The sequence below is a fragment of the Nilaparvata lugens genome, chromosome 3 (genome assembly GCF_014356525.2).
Source record: "Nilaparvata lugens isolate BPH chromosome 3, ASM1435652v1, whole genome shotgun sequence".
NCBI lineage: Eukaryota > Metazoa > Arthropoda > Insecta > Hemiptera > Delphacidae > Nilaparvata > Nilaparvata lugens.
Genome location: NC_052506.1, coordinates 78234630 through 78252918, shown reverse-complemented (window position 1 = coordinate 78252918; position 18289 = coordinate 78234630). Strand labels below are relative to the sequence as shown.

General features: G+C 35.6%; 1 protein-coding gene across 1 annotated transcript in view; it reads left to right on the top strand.

The window, feature by feature from the left end:
* The window catches only part of LOC111055257 (large neutral amino acids transporter small subunit 1), an 86032-nt gene that overhangs the window by 29497 nt on the left and 38246 nt on the right, over positions 1-18289 (top strand). Inside the window, exon 4 of the mRNA XM_022342426.2 lies at positions 2834-2975. Coding sequence (XP_022198118.2) covers positions 2834-2975 — 142 coding nt within the window. The remainder of the gene's footprint in view (positions 1-2833; positions 2976-18289) is intronic.

The window sequence follows — 18289 nt, the reverse complement described above, 5'->3', positions numbered from 1 at the left end:
AGTAATCGTCGAAAAAGTGATAGATGTTATCAATAATTCTCAAATGGCAAGTCTTGACCTTTATTTAAGCCGTGTCTACACTGATCAAAGGTTCGACATACATGTTCGGCAAACATGTTTGTTGAGGAGCTCAGTGACAAACATTTTAAAAAGTTTGGACAATCATTGTTGTCAAACAAAAATTACTTTTTTTCCAAACATTTTCAGTTTTGACAGTTGTAAAACATAAAACCTGTTCTTCCCACTTACAAATTGATGACGCATTCACACTGGCCACGGGCAAACATTGTTTGTCAAACATAATAAAATTTGCCCAAACCTTTTCCACAAACATGTTTGTCGAACATTTGTTCAGTGAGAACACGGCTTTACATTAGTTTGAATAAAATCATTTTTGCCCTTCCCACTAATTTTTTATGGCGTTTCTAAAAGTTTCCGTTATTCTGTGTCACTCTACTGTATTTTGAACTCTTTTTGGACTTTGTGTAAAGTTGACCGATAAATTCAATGAAACTAATTGAAATTTTTCATCCAAGTTTGGAACTGATTGAAGCTTGTAACTTATATTGGAGTCTCCAGTCGTTGAACATGCTAGAAACATCTAAACCGCAAAAATTGTAAAAGTGATTAGGCCTATTTAGAGAAAGCTATAATCATTGATACGTGACCGTAATATGAAACTGTAGGCCCAATATGCTGGGTTCTATCTCCTAGATTGTGACCACAGTAACAACCGTTCTAACCACACAGTTAAAAACTATTGATAATCAAGGCCTAACAGTTTTCTTTGCCAACTGCTGTAAATTTATGAAATCTCATGAAATGATGAGAGTTGAGTTTCCAACGTAGGTATAGTGTGGTCCTTGTTATAATGACAGTGCAGGGAGATAGGAGAACAACGTTGCCGATCCTCAGTCGTGTCAATGCCTTCTATAGACGGTAGCTGATACAGTTTTATTGATCTAAAGGTGCGTACAGATATACGCGCCGCGAACATGAGCAATTCACTTTTAATCAGCTGATTATATCTGTATTTGTACAGAAACGGTAAGATACAGATATAAAAAGCTTGGCATCAGCTGATTAAAAGTGAATTGCTCATGTTCGCGGCGCGTAAATATGTACGTACCTTTATATTAACTGTTCATTCTTCAATAATCTAATAATGAATTTCTATAATTAAGATAAAATATTTTGTTGATTAATTATTAATTTTACGTTGTTGAAATACGATCTGGCAACAGAGCAAAGCTTGAAAGAGATAGCGCTATCCGCTTTGTTGAATGATAAACAAGGATAGCAATACCATTGCATTGCTAATCAAACACTGCCATTATAACGTGGATCTTATTATAGATGGTAGACAAAGACATTATACTTTTCTGATACATATGAATACATAATTGATAAACTCTCAGTCACCTCCACTGCTACACTCTACACTCTACCTTCGCCATTCCACTATGTTTTGATCCATGATCGTTCATGGTCATCTTGAGAAAATGGTTACAGTAAATCAAATAAAATCAAAATTTTTATTCACAATACAAACAATTGAGGATCCTGCCAAACCCAAAGGTTTTTCAGCGGGTGCCCAGTTACAGCAAAAAAACGAGTTACAAAAGATAAATAAACTTAGACAAAATAAATATTACACTTCAAAGATTTTAATAAAAAAAAGAAAGAAAACTAGTACAAAATGCAAAAATAAAATAAGAAATACACATCAGATTTTGATACAGAATTAATAAAAAAAAGGGAAAAACAAAATTTTATTAGAAAGGAATGAAATAAAAAGGAAAAGGGAAAAATTGTTTTACACAAATAATAGTACATTTTTATCGTTGAGGCAGGCGGCAGTGACAAAAAATGGAAAATTTTGAAACTTCAACCAGCAAAAATTGAAAAATTCTAATAATGTAAGCATATGCTGTCATTTTTTCAACTTGACGTTTCTCAAATTATTATGTGTACGTTTGTAAATTACTTTAAATAGAAAATATCGTCATGTGAAATACATGGAAAAAGTGTGTAGATGAAATACATTGTAGACCTTATTCAGCTTCATATTTGTAATTGTGCGGACCGGTTGCTTAAACACTTATCAAGTCTCACGGATCATCTTCTACATATATAAAAGCGAAATAGCACTGACTGACTGACTGACTGACTGACTGACTGACTCACTCACTCACTCACTCTCAGAACTAAAAATCTACCGGACCAAAAACGTTCAAATTTGGTAGGTATGTTCAGTTGGCCCTTTAGAGGCGCACTAAGAAATCTTTTGGCAATATTTTAACTCTAAGGGTGGTTTTTAAGGGTTTAAAGTTCGTCTTCTAGCATGTATATTCTTCTTATTCTCTTAGTTATAATTTATTGAAAAATGTCCATACCATTTATGTTAATATAGAACTATAATCTAGTGAGAGTACCTCTTCGAAACAGTTGTTAACTGGTAACTAAATTAATAATTTTGTCAGGTTGGCATTAAGTTGAGTTGACTTTGTTAGGTTGGCACCATGTTGAAGATTGAAATGCATTTAATGAATCGCGAAAAAATTGATTGGGCACTGCTACTTCAATCAGAGCTATCCCTGGGAATATAATATTACTAGCCGTCCGGCTCGCTTCGCTTGCCATATCCGTTTAGCCAGACGTTTAGTCTGGATCCCCGACTGGATCGTCCTAGCATATGATAAAAATGCTCAAATGATAACGCGAGCCTAGACGGATATGGCGAGCGAAGCGAGCCTGACGGCTAGTTGAATATATAAATAATCAATGGTTTATTGGTCCATTAGGCTTCAAACTAATAACTTGCTTGTTACAGGTGGAACATCGAATTTCGAAAACGCGTTTGAAGGCAAATACGACGTGGGCTCCATTGCTTTGGCTTTCTACTCGGGACTTTTTGCATTCGGAGGCTGGAATTTTCTCAATTTCGTCACCGAGGAACTGCAAGACCCTTACAAGTAGGTAAACTTTTAAAAATAATTCTAAAAAATATTGAAGTATACTCATAATTTTGAATTAAAAATAATTTGAATCATAAAAACACTACTTAACAAATTAATGAAAACAATTTTAAAAGAATAAAGGCTACTACAAGATTTTTTATATTGTTTTTATTAATAATTTGAATTGCTTAAATAGTTTAAGAATTGTAAAATCGCTTCCCGGTGGTTCGGAACACACCTAAAAGTGTAGGTACATTCATCTCTTGTTATCATCCGCCTCATCACCCTCGCACAAGTCTAGAGCTCAGTTGGGCATCACCCTCAGGTAAAAATTCAGTCTTTCAATGTTTCAATGAAGCCTAATATACAGAGTCCTGCAAGAGTGTGACTTTGTGTTCTTGTACAAATGTATTTGAATTATGCAAGTCGAAAAAAGAAACATTCGAGATGAAGGTTTCTTTAAATATTATCAAGTATTAAATCATACATAATCTATTATACAGGGTGTTTCAGAAGTAGTGTCGAGAATTTTAGGGTATTGTACCTGGATGCTAGGAGACTACAAATGTCATATTTGAAGTGTCCAAAACTCAGCGGTTATCCTTATAGCTGCCATTTTGTTTTTTTCACTTAAAAAATTTTTATCTCAAGAAAGAAAATGTTGTATTGATCTGAAATTTGGCATGAATATTTATGCTATAAAGACTCAACTATAAAAAATAAAAAAAAAAATTTTTCGTTGAAATTTTTCAAAATGGCGGCCATTTTAAGTTTTTGATGGCGAATATCTCGAAAACCGTCCATTTTACAGAAAATTTACAAGAGACAAAAAAGTTAGCAAATTTTTTCTCGATTCCAATGATACCTAATTTATTAAGATTGGTCGAAGAATAACAGAGAAATTAATTTTTTTCGTACTGCATGCATGACCACTTTTCACCATTTGAAGATCAATATTAATTTTTTTTATAATTTCATGAAAACCGTTCTTATTACAGAAATATACAAGAATAACTTTCCTCCAAATTTTATTTTACATTGAAAAATATTAATTTCACTCAAATCGGTTCACTGATACTAATGCAGCAATTGCTCAAAATGCCGTCCTTCAACTTGCTATAAAAGCATTTTCATCATCTTGAATGGCACCTGCTGCAGCAACCACTCTTGCCACAAGGTCTTCTTCGTTTTCTACTGGCGTGCTGTAAACAAGGTCTTTCATATGACCCCAGAAAAAAAAATCTAAAGGGTTGAGGTCAGGTGAACGTGCGGGCCACGGTACTGGTCCACCCCGCCCAATCCACCGCTGACGATAGGTCATGTTCAGAAAGTCTGTAACAACATTTCCGAAATGAGCAGGGGCACCATCATGTTGAAACCAAATATTATATCTGTTTGCAAGAGGCACATCTTCCAAAAGTTCTGGTAGTATGTCTCTTAAAAAAGTAATGTACGTGGGAGAATTCAGACGATTAGGAAGAATGTATGGTCCAATCACGCGATTACCTAAGATACCCGCCCAAACATTCAGCGAAAATCTATGCTGATAACCACACACTTTGACCTCATGAGGATTGTCTAAGGCCCAGACGTGACTGTTGCGAGAGTTGAAGATTCCTTCTCTTGTAAAGCTGGACTCATCGGTAAATAACACATTTTCTAGAAAATTTGGTTGGATAATGTCTTGCTGAAGAAACCAACGGGCACAGTTTACTCTTGGCTCATAGTCGCGTTCAACCAATGAGTGAACTTTTTGAAAGCGGAAGGGGTGAAGTCTTTCCTTGTTTAGTACACGCCACACAGAAGAAGCACTTGAATTGATTTGCTTTGCAACTGCTCTCGTACTCGTTCTAGGATTGAAATCGAATTTCTGCAATACTTCCTCTTCAAAAGCAACATTTCGAACTGCTCGAGGCCTACCAGCAATTACCCTGTTCCGTTCAAATGAACCAACTTCTCTCAGCCGATTGTGAGTTCTTGTGAACACCTTGTCGGAAGGGAGACGGCGGTTTGGAAATGCAGCTGCATACATTCTTCTTGCTTCGGTCGCATTGCCAAGAGCTGCTCCATACATGAAGTGAATATCGGTGTACTCCAGCGAACTAAATTCCATTACAATAATCAAATATTTGTGTAGAAGCAACGTAAGAAAATATTGAAACTGGAAATTTAAGATAGAAATGAGACCTAGGAAACGTGAGACTAAGAAATAGGAAGCACTACATCTGGTTCTTTACTTTTAATGAAACAACAATACTTTTACAAGACAAACATTATCATTTGAAAACCATTGTAAAATCATCTGTTTGCCCATATGGAGCCATACCGAGTTTCAAAGCTTCATCTTAAATACATCTGGAATTAAAAAATTAATATTGATCTTTAAATTAATGATGAAAAGTGGTCATGCATGCAGTACGAAAAAAATTAATTTCTCTGTTATTCTTCGACCAATCTTAATAAATTAGGTATCATTGGAATTGTGAAAAAATTTGCTAACTTTTTTGTCTCTTGTAAATTTTCTGTAAAATGGACGGTTTTCGAGATATTCGCCATCAAAAACTTAAAATGGCCGCCATTTTGAAAAATTTCAACGAAAATTTTTTTTTTATTTTTTATAGTTGAGTCTTTATAGCATAAATATTCATGCCAAATTTCAGATCAATACAACATTTCGTTCTTGAGATAAAAATTTTTAAGTGAAAAAAACAAAATGGCAGCTATAAGGATAACCGCTGAGTTTTGGACACTTCAAATATGACATTTGTAGTCTCCTAGCATCCAGGTACAATACCCTAAAATTCTCGACACTACTTCTGAAACACTCTGTATAATAAAGAGAGAATTGGCTTACGGAGCACATGTTACCTGCTAGTAGGAAATTAATGTTCACGATGTATTAAAAAAAAAAATAATATCGAACCAGCCAGGTCGGCTCAGGTCTGGTGTCAGAGTTTTCAGGTCGCAACTGATCAATTTCAGGGCCTCTGACATGACCTAACGACTGCTTTTTAGGCAGCCGGGACCGACGGCTTAACGTGTCCATCCGAAACACGGGAGTGGCCCGAGATAAATATCGATGTATTGAGTGGCTTGAGAGAAATTTGTGTGTTCAAAGTCCAACTCCAAGTAAAATCGGTGAGCTGTGGCATGTCTGGGTTCAAAGTCCATATACAAGTGCACAAAATAAGAGATCATTCACCCCAATAACGAATCTGCCACCTGTTGAATGTCAGAGAAATTTGTGAGTTCAAAGTCCAACTCCAAGTAAAATCGGTGAGCTGTGGCATGTCTGGGTTCAAAGTCCATATACAAGTGCACAAAATAAGAGGTCATTCACCCCAATAACGAATCTGCCACCTGTTGAATGTCAGAGAAATTTGTGAGTTCAAAGTCCAACTCCAAGTAAAATCGGTGAGCTGTGGCATGTCTGGGTTCAAAGTCCATATACAAGTGCACAAAATAAGAGGTCATTCACCCCAAAAACGAATCTGCCACCTGTTGAATTTAAGAGAAAGTTGTGAGTTTGAAGTCCAACTCCAAGTAAAATCGGTGAGCTGTGGCATGTCTGGGTTCAAAGTCCATATACAAGTGCACAAAATAAGAGGTCATTCACCCCAAAAACGAATCTGCCACCTGTTGAATTTAAGAGAAAGTTGTGAGTTTGAAGTCCAACTCCAAGTAAAATCGGTGAGCTGTGGCATGTCTGGGTTCAAAGTCCATATACAAGTGCACAAAATAAGAGGTCATTCAGCCCAAAAACGAATCTGCCACCTGTTGAATGTCAGAGAAATTTGTGAGTTCAAAGTCCAACTCTAAGTAAAATCGGCGACCTGTTGCTTGTCTGGGTTTAAAGTCCAAATACAAGTGCACAAAATAAGAGGTCATTTACCCCAAAAACGAATCTTCCACCTGTTGAATGTCAGAGAAATTTGTGAGTTCTAAGTCCAACTCCAAGTAAAATCGTCGACCTGTTGCATGTCTGGGTTCAAAGTCCAAATACAAGTGCACAAAATAAGAGGTCATTTACCTCAAAAAAGGATCAGTCACCTGTTGAACGTCAGTTAGTGTGATAAAGAAACCTCAATAGCATGCGATCCAACTGATCTAGCATTATGTTTTCCGTAGGAATGTGTGAAGCATAGAGCTTAAAACATACCAGGCCTTGGATTTCGAAAAACACCTTCGAGAAAGGAGCTAGTGGCAAAAATCTAAAGATATATCTTACATTCAACAGGTGGCAGATTCGTTCTTAGGGTGAATGACCTCTACTAATATAGTAACTCAGACAGTACACTTCATTCAATAAGTTTATTTTATTGTGTAACTTACAATATTTTCATTGTTAAATCTGGTTTTTGTTATTTATAAATCAATATACGGTAACTGATGGTCCAAATAGTGTAAATGTGCTAGTATCCTATTATATTAAGCGTGAAATTTCTGTATATATTTTTATATTTGCTTATTTATATGGTCATTTATGTCCAACTGATCTCGAAAACGGCTCTAACGATTCTCATGGAATTTGTAACGTAGTAGGTTTATGATATCAAAATTCGATTGCACTAGGTCTGGGAAAACTCGCTAAAGGGCATGAAAAAGATAATAATTATTGATCCTTGGAAAAACAGATGATAATTTTCGATAATCAAAACTAAATCAGAAATGGAAAGTCAAACCATTAGAATAAATTATTGAGACGATGTGTTTGCTAGAACCAATTCGACAGAGATAATTCATTCATTCCAAAAACGAATCTGCCACCTGTTGAATGTCAGAGAAATTTGTGAGTTCAAAGTCCAACTCCAAGTAAAATCGGCGACCTGTTGCTTGTCTGGGTTCAAAGTCCAAATACAAGTGCACAAAATAAGAGGTCATTTACCCCAAAAACGAATCTGCCACCTGTTGAATGTCAGAGAAATTTGTGAGTTCAAAGTCCAACTCCAAGTAAAATCGGCGACCTGTTGCATGTCTGGGTTCAAAGTCCAAATACAAGTGCACAAAATAAGAGGTCATTCACCCCAAAAACGAATCTGCCACCTGTTGAACGTCAGTTAGTGTGATAAAGAAACCTCAATAGCATGCGATCCAACTGATCTAGCATTATGTTTTCCGTAGGAATGTGTGAAGCATAGAGCTTAAAACATACCAGGCCTTGGATTTCGAAAAACACCTTCGAGAAAGGAGCTAGTGGCAAAAATCTAAAGATATATCTTACATTCAACAGGTGGCAGATTCGTTCTTAGGGTGAATGACCTTTACTAATATAGTAACTCAGACAGTACACTTCATTCAATAAGTTTATTTTATTGTGTAACTTACAATATTTTCATTGTTAAATCTGGTTTTTGTTATTTATAAATCAATATACGGTAACTGATGGTCCAAATAGTGTAAATGTGCTAGTATCCTATTATATTAAGCGTGAAATTTCTGTATATATTTTTATATTTGCTTATTTATATGGTCATTTATGTCCAACTGATCTCGAAAACGGCTCTAACGATTCTCATGGAATTTGTAACGTAGTAGGTTTATGATATCAAAATTCGATTGCACTAGGTCTGGGAAAACTCGCTAAAGGGCATGAAAAAGATAATAATTATTGATCCTTGGAAAAACAGATGATAATTTTCGATAATCAAAACTAAATCAGAAATGGAAAGTCAAACCATTAGAATAAATTATTGAGACGATGTGTTTGCTAGAACCAATTCGACAGAGATAATTCATTCATTCATAAGATGACTGTATCTTAATGAATGATTGATCGTACAATCATGGTTCTAGCCCAATCTTATATTATCAATTAGAATGGAATTATAGGATAGAAATATGTATCTCATTAACTTGGCTAGTATGTTGTCGTAATACAGTAGTGTTTTGCTTGAAGCTGCCTTAGGATACTGGAGTTAGATAGATAGAAAATTTAGCAGCCACTGACCTCCTCTCAAAGGGGTTTATGGACTTGTCAATCATTTAAATTATTCCACTCAAATTGTGCATTTATAAAACAGATTGTAACATATATACTCTCAAAGGTCTACGAAAAAACATGAACTAAAGCAACTGGAAAACTCCTGAATCGAATAAAAGTGCTGTACAGTCCTTCAAGTTCTGTCTTCAACTGAACTTCGATGAATTCCCACGCTGGTTACCCCTTTCGCATAATAAAGCATATGAAGTGAATTTGAATTTCGCTCCTTCAGTTGGGGGAAGCTAGCAATACCTACTATTACTTCAGGCCCCACAACTAATAAATGACGTCATAACATGTAGATTGATTCTTCCTACATCATAGTAGTTTATACTAGCTTATCAATGTAACTTTTGTTACTGTATCGACTTTTTATTGGATGGAATACTATCTAAATTTTGGATTGAAGACATTTGTATTTTATTAAATATAAATTATATTAAAATAAAAACACTTTATTCCACAAATGCAATAATTTATCCATACTTTCAGCCTGATAGACATAGGCCTACTCGATTCAGTGATAGAGCTATTGATAAATTCATCTCAACCGAAAATACTTAATAATAGCATGTATCAGAATCGAAGGAGAGGTAAATCAAAGATAAAGCAAATTAGATGTAACTCTTTTTTAGGAAAGGGGCCCCCATAAACTTGATCACAATAAATCTGTGGTACAAAGAACCCATCAGGAGAATGTTTTTCAGTTAGGTAAAACCTTTAATATGGACAGTTCCAACACTGCATTTACTTATTAATTTATTAGTTCAAATGTTCTTTCACACACTCTATTTACACTGTTCTTCCACACTCTAATTAGGCTACACTGTTATTTCACATTTTATTTACACTGTTCTTTCAAACTTTAATCAAATTTTCCACTCACACTTTATTCACACTGTTCTTCTACACTCCATGTAAACCGTTGTTTTGTAGAATTGGAATTCATTCTTCTTTTCGCTTGTATCCATTTTCGTTTCAAAGTTTCATCTTTTGAAAAAGAAAATACTGTACGGAAACTTTTGGAGTCTTGTTATAATTCCGACAATTAGGTACACAACAGTATTCCATGATTTAAAACCCCAAATTCATTATTACTTTTCACAAACGAATATTAGAAGAATGATAAACAAACCATATTCATTGAAATGGGAGACCGTGAAAATTGAATTTGTAATACCAATTATTTTGTTGATTACCATATCAGATGTGATAACAAGCATCAACCCTCTTATTTTGCTTGCTTACCGCCAGTAGATATCATAGATCTACATGTGATGACGTCATAGTTTATTAGAGATCAGTTGTGGGGCCTAAAGTAATAGTAGGTATTGAAGCTAGTGGGAGCGAAATGACATCACTCGTGATGACGTCACGGACGTTCACTTTGTTACGTTCAATCTGTGAGTGGCCAAACACATCCTGATTGCTGGGCGCAAGTTGCACATTCCCGAAGAAAGGGTAGAGAAAAAAAGGAAGATAAGAAAGAGGAATAGAAGAAATAAAAAATCTGGTGTGGTACACTCACACAACTTTCCTTGCTCATTGAACTGTGAGCCTCATTCTTAAACGAGAATAATTTAGGGGAATAACATAATGACGATTGGCGGCAACATATTTCAAACTACGATCAGACTACTGTATATGTGTATTATATAATTATTGTTTTCAGAGTACTTTTTCCTTTGTATAAATTGTGAAATTCGATGATTTTTTAAAAGTTGTCAAAACAGCTGTTCTACAGATGAAATATCTCGACTAAGTTATGTGTTCTTTTTATAATCACTGCTCTACCTACCTACATCATGCACGAGAAAGAGGTTACAAAGTCCATTTCACAGGGATGGGGTGGGCCCCCCATTAGTTTTTCAGGAAGGAGACTCATGATAGTTGATAGAGCTGATAAATAACTATACAGGGTATGAATTTGAAAAAAAAATCCGTCGTTATTTTTAAGAAAATCGTGAAAAACATGGTTTTTTAGTCATTATCCGCCATTTTTCTCAAGAATATTACGGAGCTCCTGAAATTTTCCCAGAATTGAGACTCATGTCAGTTGATAGGGCTTATGGTATAAATTTGAAGAAAATCGTTAGAGCCGTTTTTGAGAAAATCGTGAAAAACTTGGTTTTTTAGTCATTATACGCCATTTTTCTCAAGAATATTACGGAGCTCCTGAAATTTTCCCAGAAATGAGACTCATGTCAGTTGATAGGGCTTATGAATAGCTATCCATGGTATAAATTTGAACAAAATCGTTAGAGCCGTTTTCGAGAAAAACGTGAAAAACATGGTTTTTTAGTCAATCGGTTAATTAGGAATGGAGTTATCGTGTTCACAGTCATACACACACACACACACACACACACACACACACACACACACACACACACACACACACACACACACACACACACACACACACACACACACACACCACACACACACACACACACACCACACACACACACACACACACACACACAACACACACACACACACACATACATGCACACACACAGACCAACACCCAAAAATCATGTTTTTGGACTCAGGGGACCTTGAAACGTATAGAAAATTTGAAATTGGGGTACCTTAATTTTTTTTAGAAAGCAATACTTTCCTTACCTATGGTAGTAGGGCAAGGAAAGTAAAAAAGAGGAGGAGGAATATAAGTAGTAAGAAGAGAAAGGGGGGAAGAAGAAGAAGAAGAAGAAGAAGAAGAAGAAGAAGAAGTGGGTGGGGATGAAGGAGGAGGAGGAGGAGGAGGAGGATGAGGAGACGGAATAATGCAAGTGAAGTGGCAGGGCGTTGAATTGATAAGAACAATGGATGCAGCTGAGAGTAAATGAAATGGACCGTCAACGCTGCTATACTACTGTATATATGCTCTCCTATTCACTTGCAGCTGCTGGCATTTGCCCGCAAATAACAGTCATGAATGCTTCCCATCTGGGCCAATGCTAATAGCTCAAACCTCACAGTGATCGCACAGTTTGCTTTGCTCTCAGCTGCCTGCTCTTTGACCATTCAATGACAGACGGTATAGTAGCTGCTGGTAACAGGATGTGAGGAGGTGTAGGTGGAGGAGGAGAAGGTGAGAAAGAAGATGGAGGAGAAAAAGAAAGAGATGACGAAGAAAGATGAGGAGAAGTAGAAGAATAAAAGAAGAAGATGATAATGGAGAAGAAGAAAAAAGAGGAGGAGAAGAAGAGGAAGGAAAGGAAGAATAAGAAGTAGAAAAGGAAGAAAATGATGATGAAGAAGTAGAATAAGAAAAAGAAAGAGGAAAACGAAAAAAGAAAAAGAAAGAGTGGAGGAGATGAGGAAAAAAATTAAAAGAAGAACTATAGAAGAACAATAGATAGATAGTTAGAAAGATAGGGTGGATAAGAGAGAGAAAGAGAAGAAGACGGAGAAGAGACGGTGAAAACTGAAAAGAATTGGAAAGGAGGAATGTATGAAGAGGAGGGAAGATGAAGAAGGAGAATGAGAGTGGGAGGTTACAGATAAAGAAGTAGGAGTGGGAATTTTAGAAGAATGAGAAGATGATGGAGGAACAAAGGAGAAATAGAAGCAGAAGAGGAAGAAGAAGAAGGAGAAGAGGAACGTAGAAGAAGGAGAAGAAGAAGTAGAAGAAGAAGAAGAACGTAGAAGAAGAAGAAGAAGGAGAAGAAGAAGAACCTATAAGAAGGAGGAGAAGAAGAAGTGGAAGAAGAAGGAGGAAAAGAAGAAGAAAGAGAAAAGAGAATAGGCCGATCCAAATAATGCAAGTCAAGTGGTTTTCTCATCAATAAAACATCCACTCTCATCTATCACTGCAAAGCTTAGAGTTTCAAGACTTATCATAGAATACTAGTGACGACCCGTGTTGGAGAACTCGCTTAAAATCCCTCTGATATTCTGCCAGCTGTTTTATTGAAGGCAGTAGTAAATCAAGAAAGATTATTCAAATTGCTTTTATTTTTTGATTCTTCATCTTGAATTACAATGTATTGTCAGGTCATGGAGAGAAGTTAGAAATCAAGAAATGCATCATTTTGCAAGTCATCTATAATCTATCTATCTACAGTGACTCCCACGGTTGGAGAACTCGCTCAAGAACTGTTGTATTGTAATCTCAAGTATCGCTGTAGCTCTCGTTGCAGAAGGTCGTTTTGAACCGATGCTCCGTTATCGTAACCTTCTTATCTTTGCTATGCAGTAACTTTATTCTACAGTCGTGCCTCTCTTTTACTAATTTGGTTAATTCTGTACAGTTTTTCACTTGTTTTTCTTCTTCTTCCGTTTCCGAACTTTGTTATTCTCCCGAATTTACCTATAAAATGAGTGATTGTGCGAGTTGCAATTTGTCCGTAAATCGTTCGGCTAAGGACGGAGTGTTGTGCTTGCAGTGCGGCTTAATTTTCCATGGGAAATGTGTCAATGGTGGAAAGATCTTAAGTGAGCCTGAACTTGAACTTATGTCAAAAAACTGGTCGTGTAAAAACTGTTTATCGAAACTGAGAATACAGCGTAATAGCAGCTCAGATACGCCAGTGAAAACTACACCAGGGAAAACGGCTACTGGTTCGGATTCTCAAGCTTCAAATAACACTGACACGTCAACAATAACAAATGACGCTTTTAAAAAATTGTTATTGGACTTAAAAAACGAGATTCTTAGTGGTCAAGCCAAGCTGGAGAAATCGCTTGATGCGTGTAAGCAGCAGCTCAGTTCGAACGCCGTTATTCTTACAACACAGAGTGAAATCATTAAGGCTCAGGAGGAGATTATCTCATCTTTAAAAATGGATAATATAGAACTGAAAAAGAATGTCGAACTTTTGACCAATAAGTTGGATGCACTCGAGCAGTATGGCCGGAAGAATACGCTGGAGATTCGAGGTGTGCCGGTTGCTGATAACGAGAATGTGGCAGATTTGGTGATAGCGACATGTAAGGCGGTTGGCGTGACTGTGGGAGCCGAGGCGATTGACGTATGTCACCGCCTAAAGAAGAGTGCAGCGCAGCCGACGCCCGCCATCGTCGCCAAGTTTGTGCGTCGCGACGTCGTTCACCAGGTGCTCGCAGGCAAGAAACAGTTGAGGAAGCTGTCCTCTCGAGTCTTTGGCAATCAAGGTGACGATCAACCAATTTATATTAATTTGTCATTAACTCTAGAGCGGAAAAGGTTACTAGCTCAAGCTAAAAAAATTCAGAAGGACCTGGGGTTCAAGTATGTTTGGGTTGACTGGGCTGGAAATCTAAAGGTCCGAAAGGTGGATAAGGGAAAGGTGTTTACTATAAATACAGATAATGATCTAAACGCTCTTATGGCCACCTGTACTTGACTCCTTAATTTTTCGAAAGAAGAATCCAACTTAACTGACTGATGGTACCTATTTTTATTTGATAATGTAGATTTTTTCCCAAATAAGAATAATTCTAGTAATAATTGATTATGATAACTATAAATTCAAATATCAAATGAACGATAGATGAATATCAATACTTATATAGCTATAAAGCTGTATTATCTAAATTGATTTTTTCAAAATAGTTCTCTTGTTCCCCAAGGATTGATTCGGTTGGCTGATTATTATTCTACAACTTACATATTTAAGCTTTTGTTTCTTTTCCCATTACTTTCGTTTAATTATTTCCAGTTATATTTTTAGCTTAATTTGAATATTATTTTTTTCCCACATCTCAATATCATGCGATTTCTATTTAATGATTCAAATGTATTGCAATGAACGAAAAAAGCGTATTTCTTTTCTTTTCCCCTATCCATCCTTGCTTTTCTGAAACAAGTGATTTGTATCTTCGTATTGTGCCTTATAACGGAGGGGGATGTAATGGGGAGAATTCTCAATTGTGCTTATTCTAAATGTGTGAATTATGTGAATGAAGTGAGAACGCTGAGATGACTTTTATTTTATATTCGATTTTTATTTCACTTTATTAATGTACATATGTATTTTTTATGAGATGTTCATAGGTCTTAGTTATTTTTGGAGGGGATTATTGCCTTGGAGTGAACGGAGAGACTGTGTTAACTAGTAAAAAAGAATATAAATAAGTAAATAAAATATAAAAATTGATAAATTGCATTCTAGGCTGCAACGGCTTACTTGTCAATTCAATGTTTGATTCTTGTTCTTTTCATGATTTTGTTCCTCGGTAAAACTTTCCAAGCAATCTTATCATTAGAGTGCCTAGGCCGGGTAGCATTGTCGACCCTGATCACCAACTTCTCTAGTTACAGTTCTCTTTCAAAATACAGCAAGATTCCTTCATCTACTTCTGTTCTTATCGTAGTAACAGTTTGCAATAGAGCAAAAGTGATGCAGTTTCTCCTCTCGCTCACGGCGGTATCTCTCTCTTACATTAAGCACTTTGTTTTTATTTTTATTCTTATTTTTATTTTCGTTCATCGATAGTAGCCTACTATCTCAGTCAACTAGATTATCCTTTCTTTTTCGAGGTAAACAAAATATAGAAATGCCGTACAGAAAGATGATCAAGTTTACCTGATAAAATTTCGTTTGAGGCATGGCTTGAATGTGCCTATACCACTTCTTCTCTATACCTAATTTAAGTAACTTTTAAAATTAAAAACTAACAAATTTTCATTTAACGTTAATTTTTCTTTTATCACATAGTTTTTCAAAGAAATTAGTAGCTTATATCTTTTCTACTTTCTCTTGTCTATTTTTTCTCTTTCCTTTTTAATCTTGAATTAAATTTTTAATAACCTTTCATGGTTATAATTGATAATTTTGACAATGAAGCTGCACAGGAATGCTACAGTACAATTGAGTTAGATAATATTCTTCCACCCCTACCAATTAATTTTGTTAATGATGTGGAGAGGAGTTCAATGAGTGTTCTTCACATGAACATACGAAGCCTAAACAAGAATTTCGATGAATTCGCCTACACAATTGAAAACTGTTCCTTAAAATTTAATATTATAGTATTGTCTGAGACGTGGATGAGCGAAGACGAGCCTTTCAACTATGTTTTGAATGGTTACTCGTCAATAAATCAGCCAGGTAAGAGAAATAGAAAGAATGGTATCTGTGTTTTCATCAGTAATGAACTGTCTTTTAACAAATTAAACATTGAAATTATGGAATCAGACTCATTGATACTTAATATTAAAAATCCTATCACTAAAAATGAGATCAATTTAATTGCAATATACAGATCACCCTCTCTATCAGCAAATCTTTTTTTGAATGCTTTGGAAAGTACTTTGGAAAGACTGCTCGCACATAAAAATATAATTCTAATTGGTGATATCAATATCAATCTAAAACAGACTACCGCTATTTCTATTGATTATTTCAACATATTGTCTTCAAACGGTTTCGTCTCCTATATAAATAAACCTACTCGAGTCCAAAATCAATCGGAATCGTGCATTGATCATATCTTTTTCAAAAATAGTTCCTTCAAAGCTGAAGATTTGATAGGTGCTATTTTCAAGACCGATATAACTGACCATTACAGCACCAGTATCCATATTAAAACCGCAGACGGTGGTTCTGATAGGCCTAATTTAGCAAACACTATTACTGAAAAAATTGTTTTCAATAAATTAATTTCAAATCTTGAAAATGAAGATTGGGAGGAGGTAATAAATAATAATAACATCCATACACTAGTACACTCTTTTGAACAAAAACTTTCAACCCATATTGAAAATGCAACTATCAAAATAAAGACATCACACAGAAATAAACCACTAAAGAACTGGATCACCACCGGACTAATAAGAGCTATTCAAACCAGAAATAAAATGCACAAAAAACTACAGAAGCAACCACATAATAACGAAATGAAACAATGCTACACTCGCTATAGAAACGTCCTAAACAAATTACTGAAAGAAACCAAGATTAGGTATTACAGAAATAAATTGGAGCAAAGTAGAGGTAACTCCAGGAAGACATGGAATACCATAAATGAAATACTTGATGTAGAAAAGAAAAATTCAAAGACTGATATTGATCCTGAAATTTTAAATAAACATTTTTCGTCTATCGGGAGAGTACTCGCAGAAGAACTGAATAAAGAAAATAAAAACATCCCTCCTCCAACTGGTCAAAATTCCCGTTTTTCACGAATAGGTTTCCCAAATTCCTTTTTCCTTTTCCCGACAAATGAGGAAGAAATTATCAAAACAATTAAAGACCTCAAATCCAGCTCAGCACCAGGAATTAATAACATAAATAATAGCTGTCTAAAAATCATTGCCCACTATATTGCTAAACCTTTAAAAATTATAATTAATAAATGCTTTGAAGAAGGTTTCTTTCCGGAGGAGTTCAAGGTGGCTAAAGTCATACCTTTACATAAATCGGGAGATGTTGACGATCCCAATAACTACCGCCCAATAAGCTTGCTAAGTGGATTTTCAAAGATCATGGAAAAGCTTATTAAAAAGCGGCTAGTACAATACATGGTTGTGAGAAAGGTGATTCACCCTAACCAGTTTGGATTTCAAGAAGGAAAAAACACAGAAGACGCTATTTCGTTATTAGTAAAAACTTTAACTGAAAATTTTAGTAATAATAAAAAATCTATTGCAATTTTTATTGACTTGAAAAAAGCATTCGATACTGTCCCACACACCAAACTGTTGGAAAAGCTCAATAGAATTGGAATTCGAGGTTTGCCCCTGAAACTTTTTACAAGCTACCTTGAAGGTCGCTCTCAAATATTATCAATTGAAAATAAATCCAGTACTGAAAATCTTTTAGATTACGGCTTACCGCAGGGGACTGTACTCTCACCAATTTTATTCATACTATACATTAATGACCTCCTGAATCTCGACTTGCAAAATGGTCAAACAATCTCATTTGCCGACGACACCACTTTAGTTTTTTCGGGTGATAACTGGGAGAGTACTAAAATATCAGCTGAGAAGGGTATTTCCAGGGTCAAGAACTGGCTTGACTATCATACCCTGACTCTGAATCATAAAAAATCTTCATTCATGACCTTCACACCAAATGCTGCTACTCAACCTGTAAACCGAATAAACTTGAAAATTCATAATATCAAATGTAATAAAATAGGTTTGAATGATTGTGACTGTCCTAAACTAGAGGACTCTAAAACCGTTAAATACCTGGGAATAATTGTTGACCGTCATCTGAGATGGGATTCCCAGATCCAATCTCTATGTCACAAGGTCAAGTATCTAACAAATAAATTTTACAAAATGAGCCAGTTGAAAATGCAACAAATTACTAGAATGGCCTACTTTGCTTACGCACAATCTGTGTTGCAATATGGAATTAGGGTATGGGGGGGTACTGCTGAATGTCATATAAACAAGATCTTCAATGTT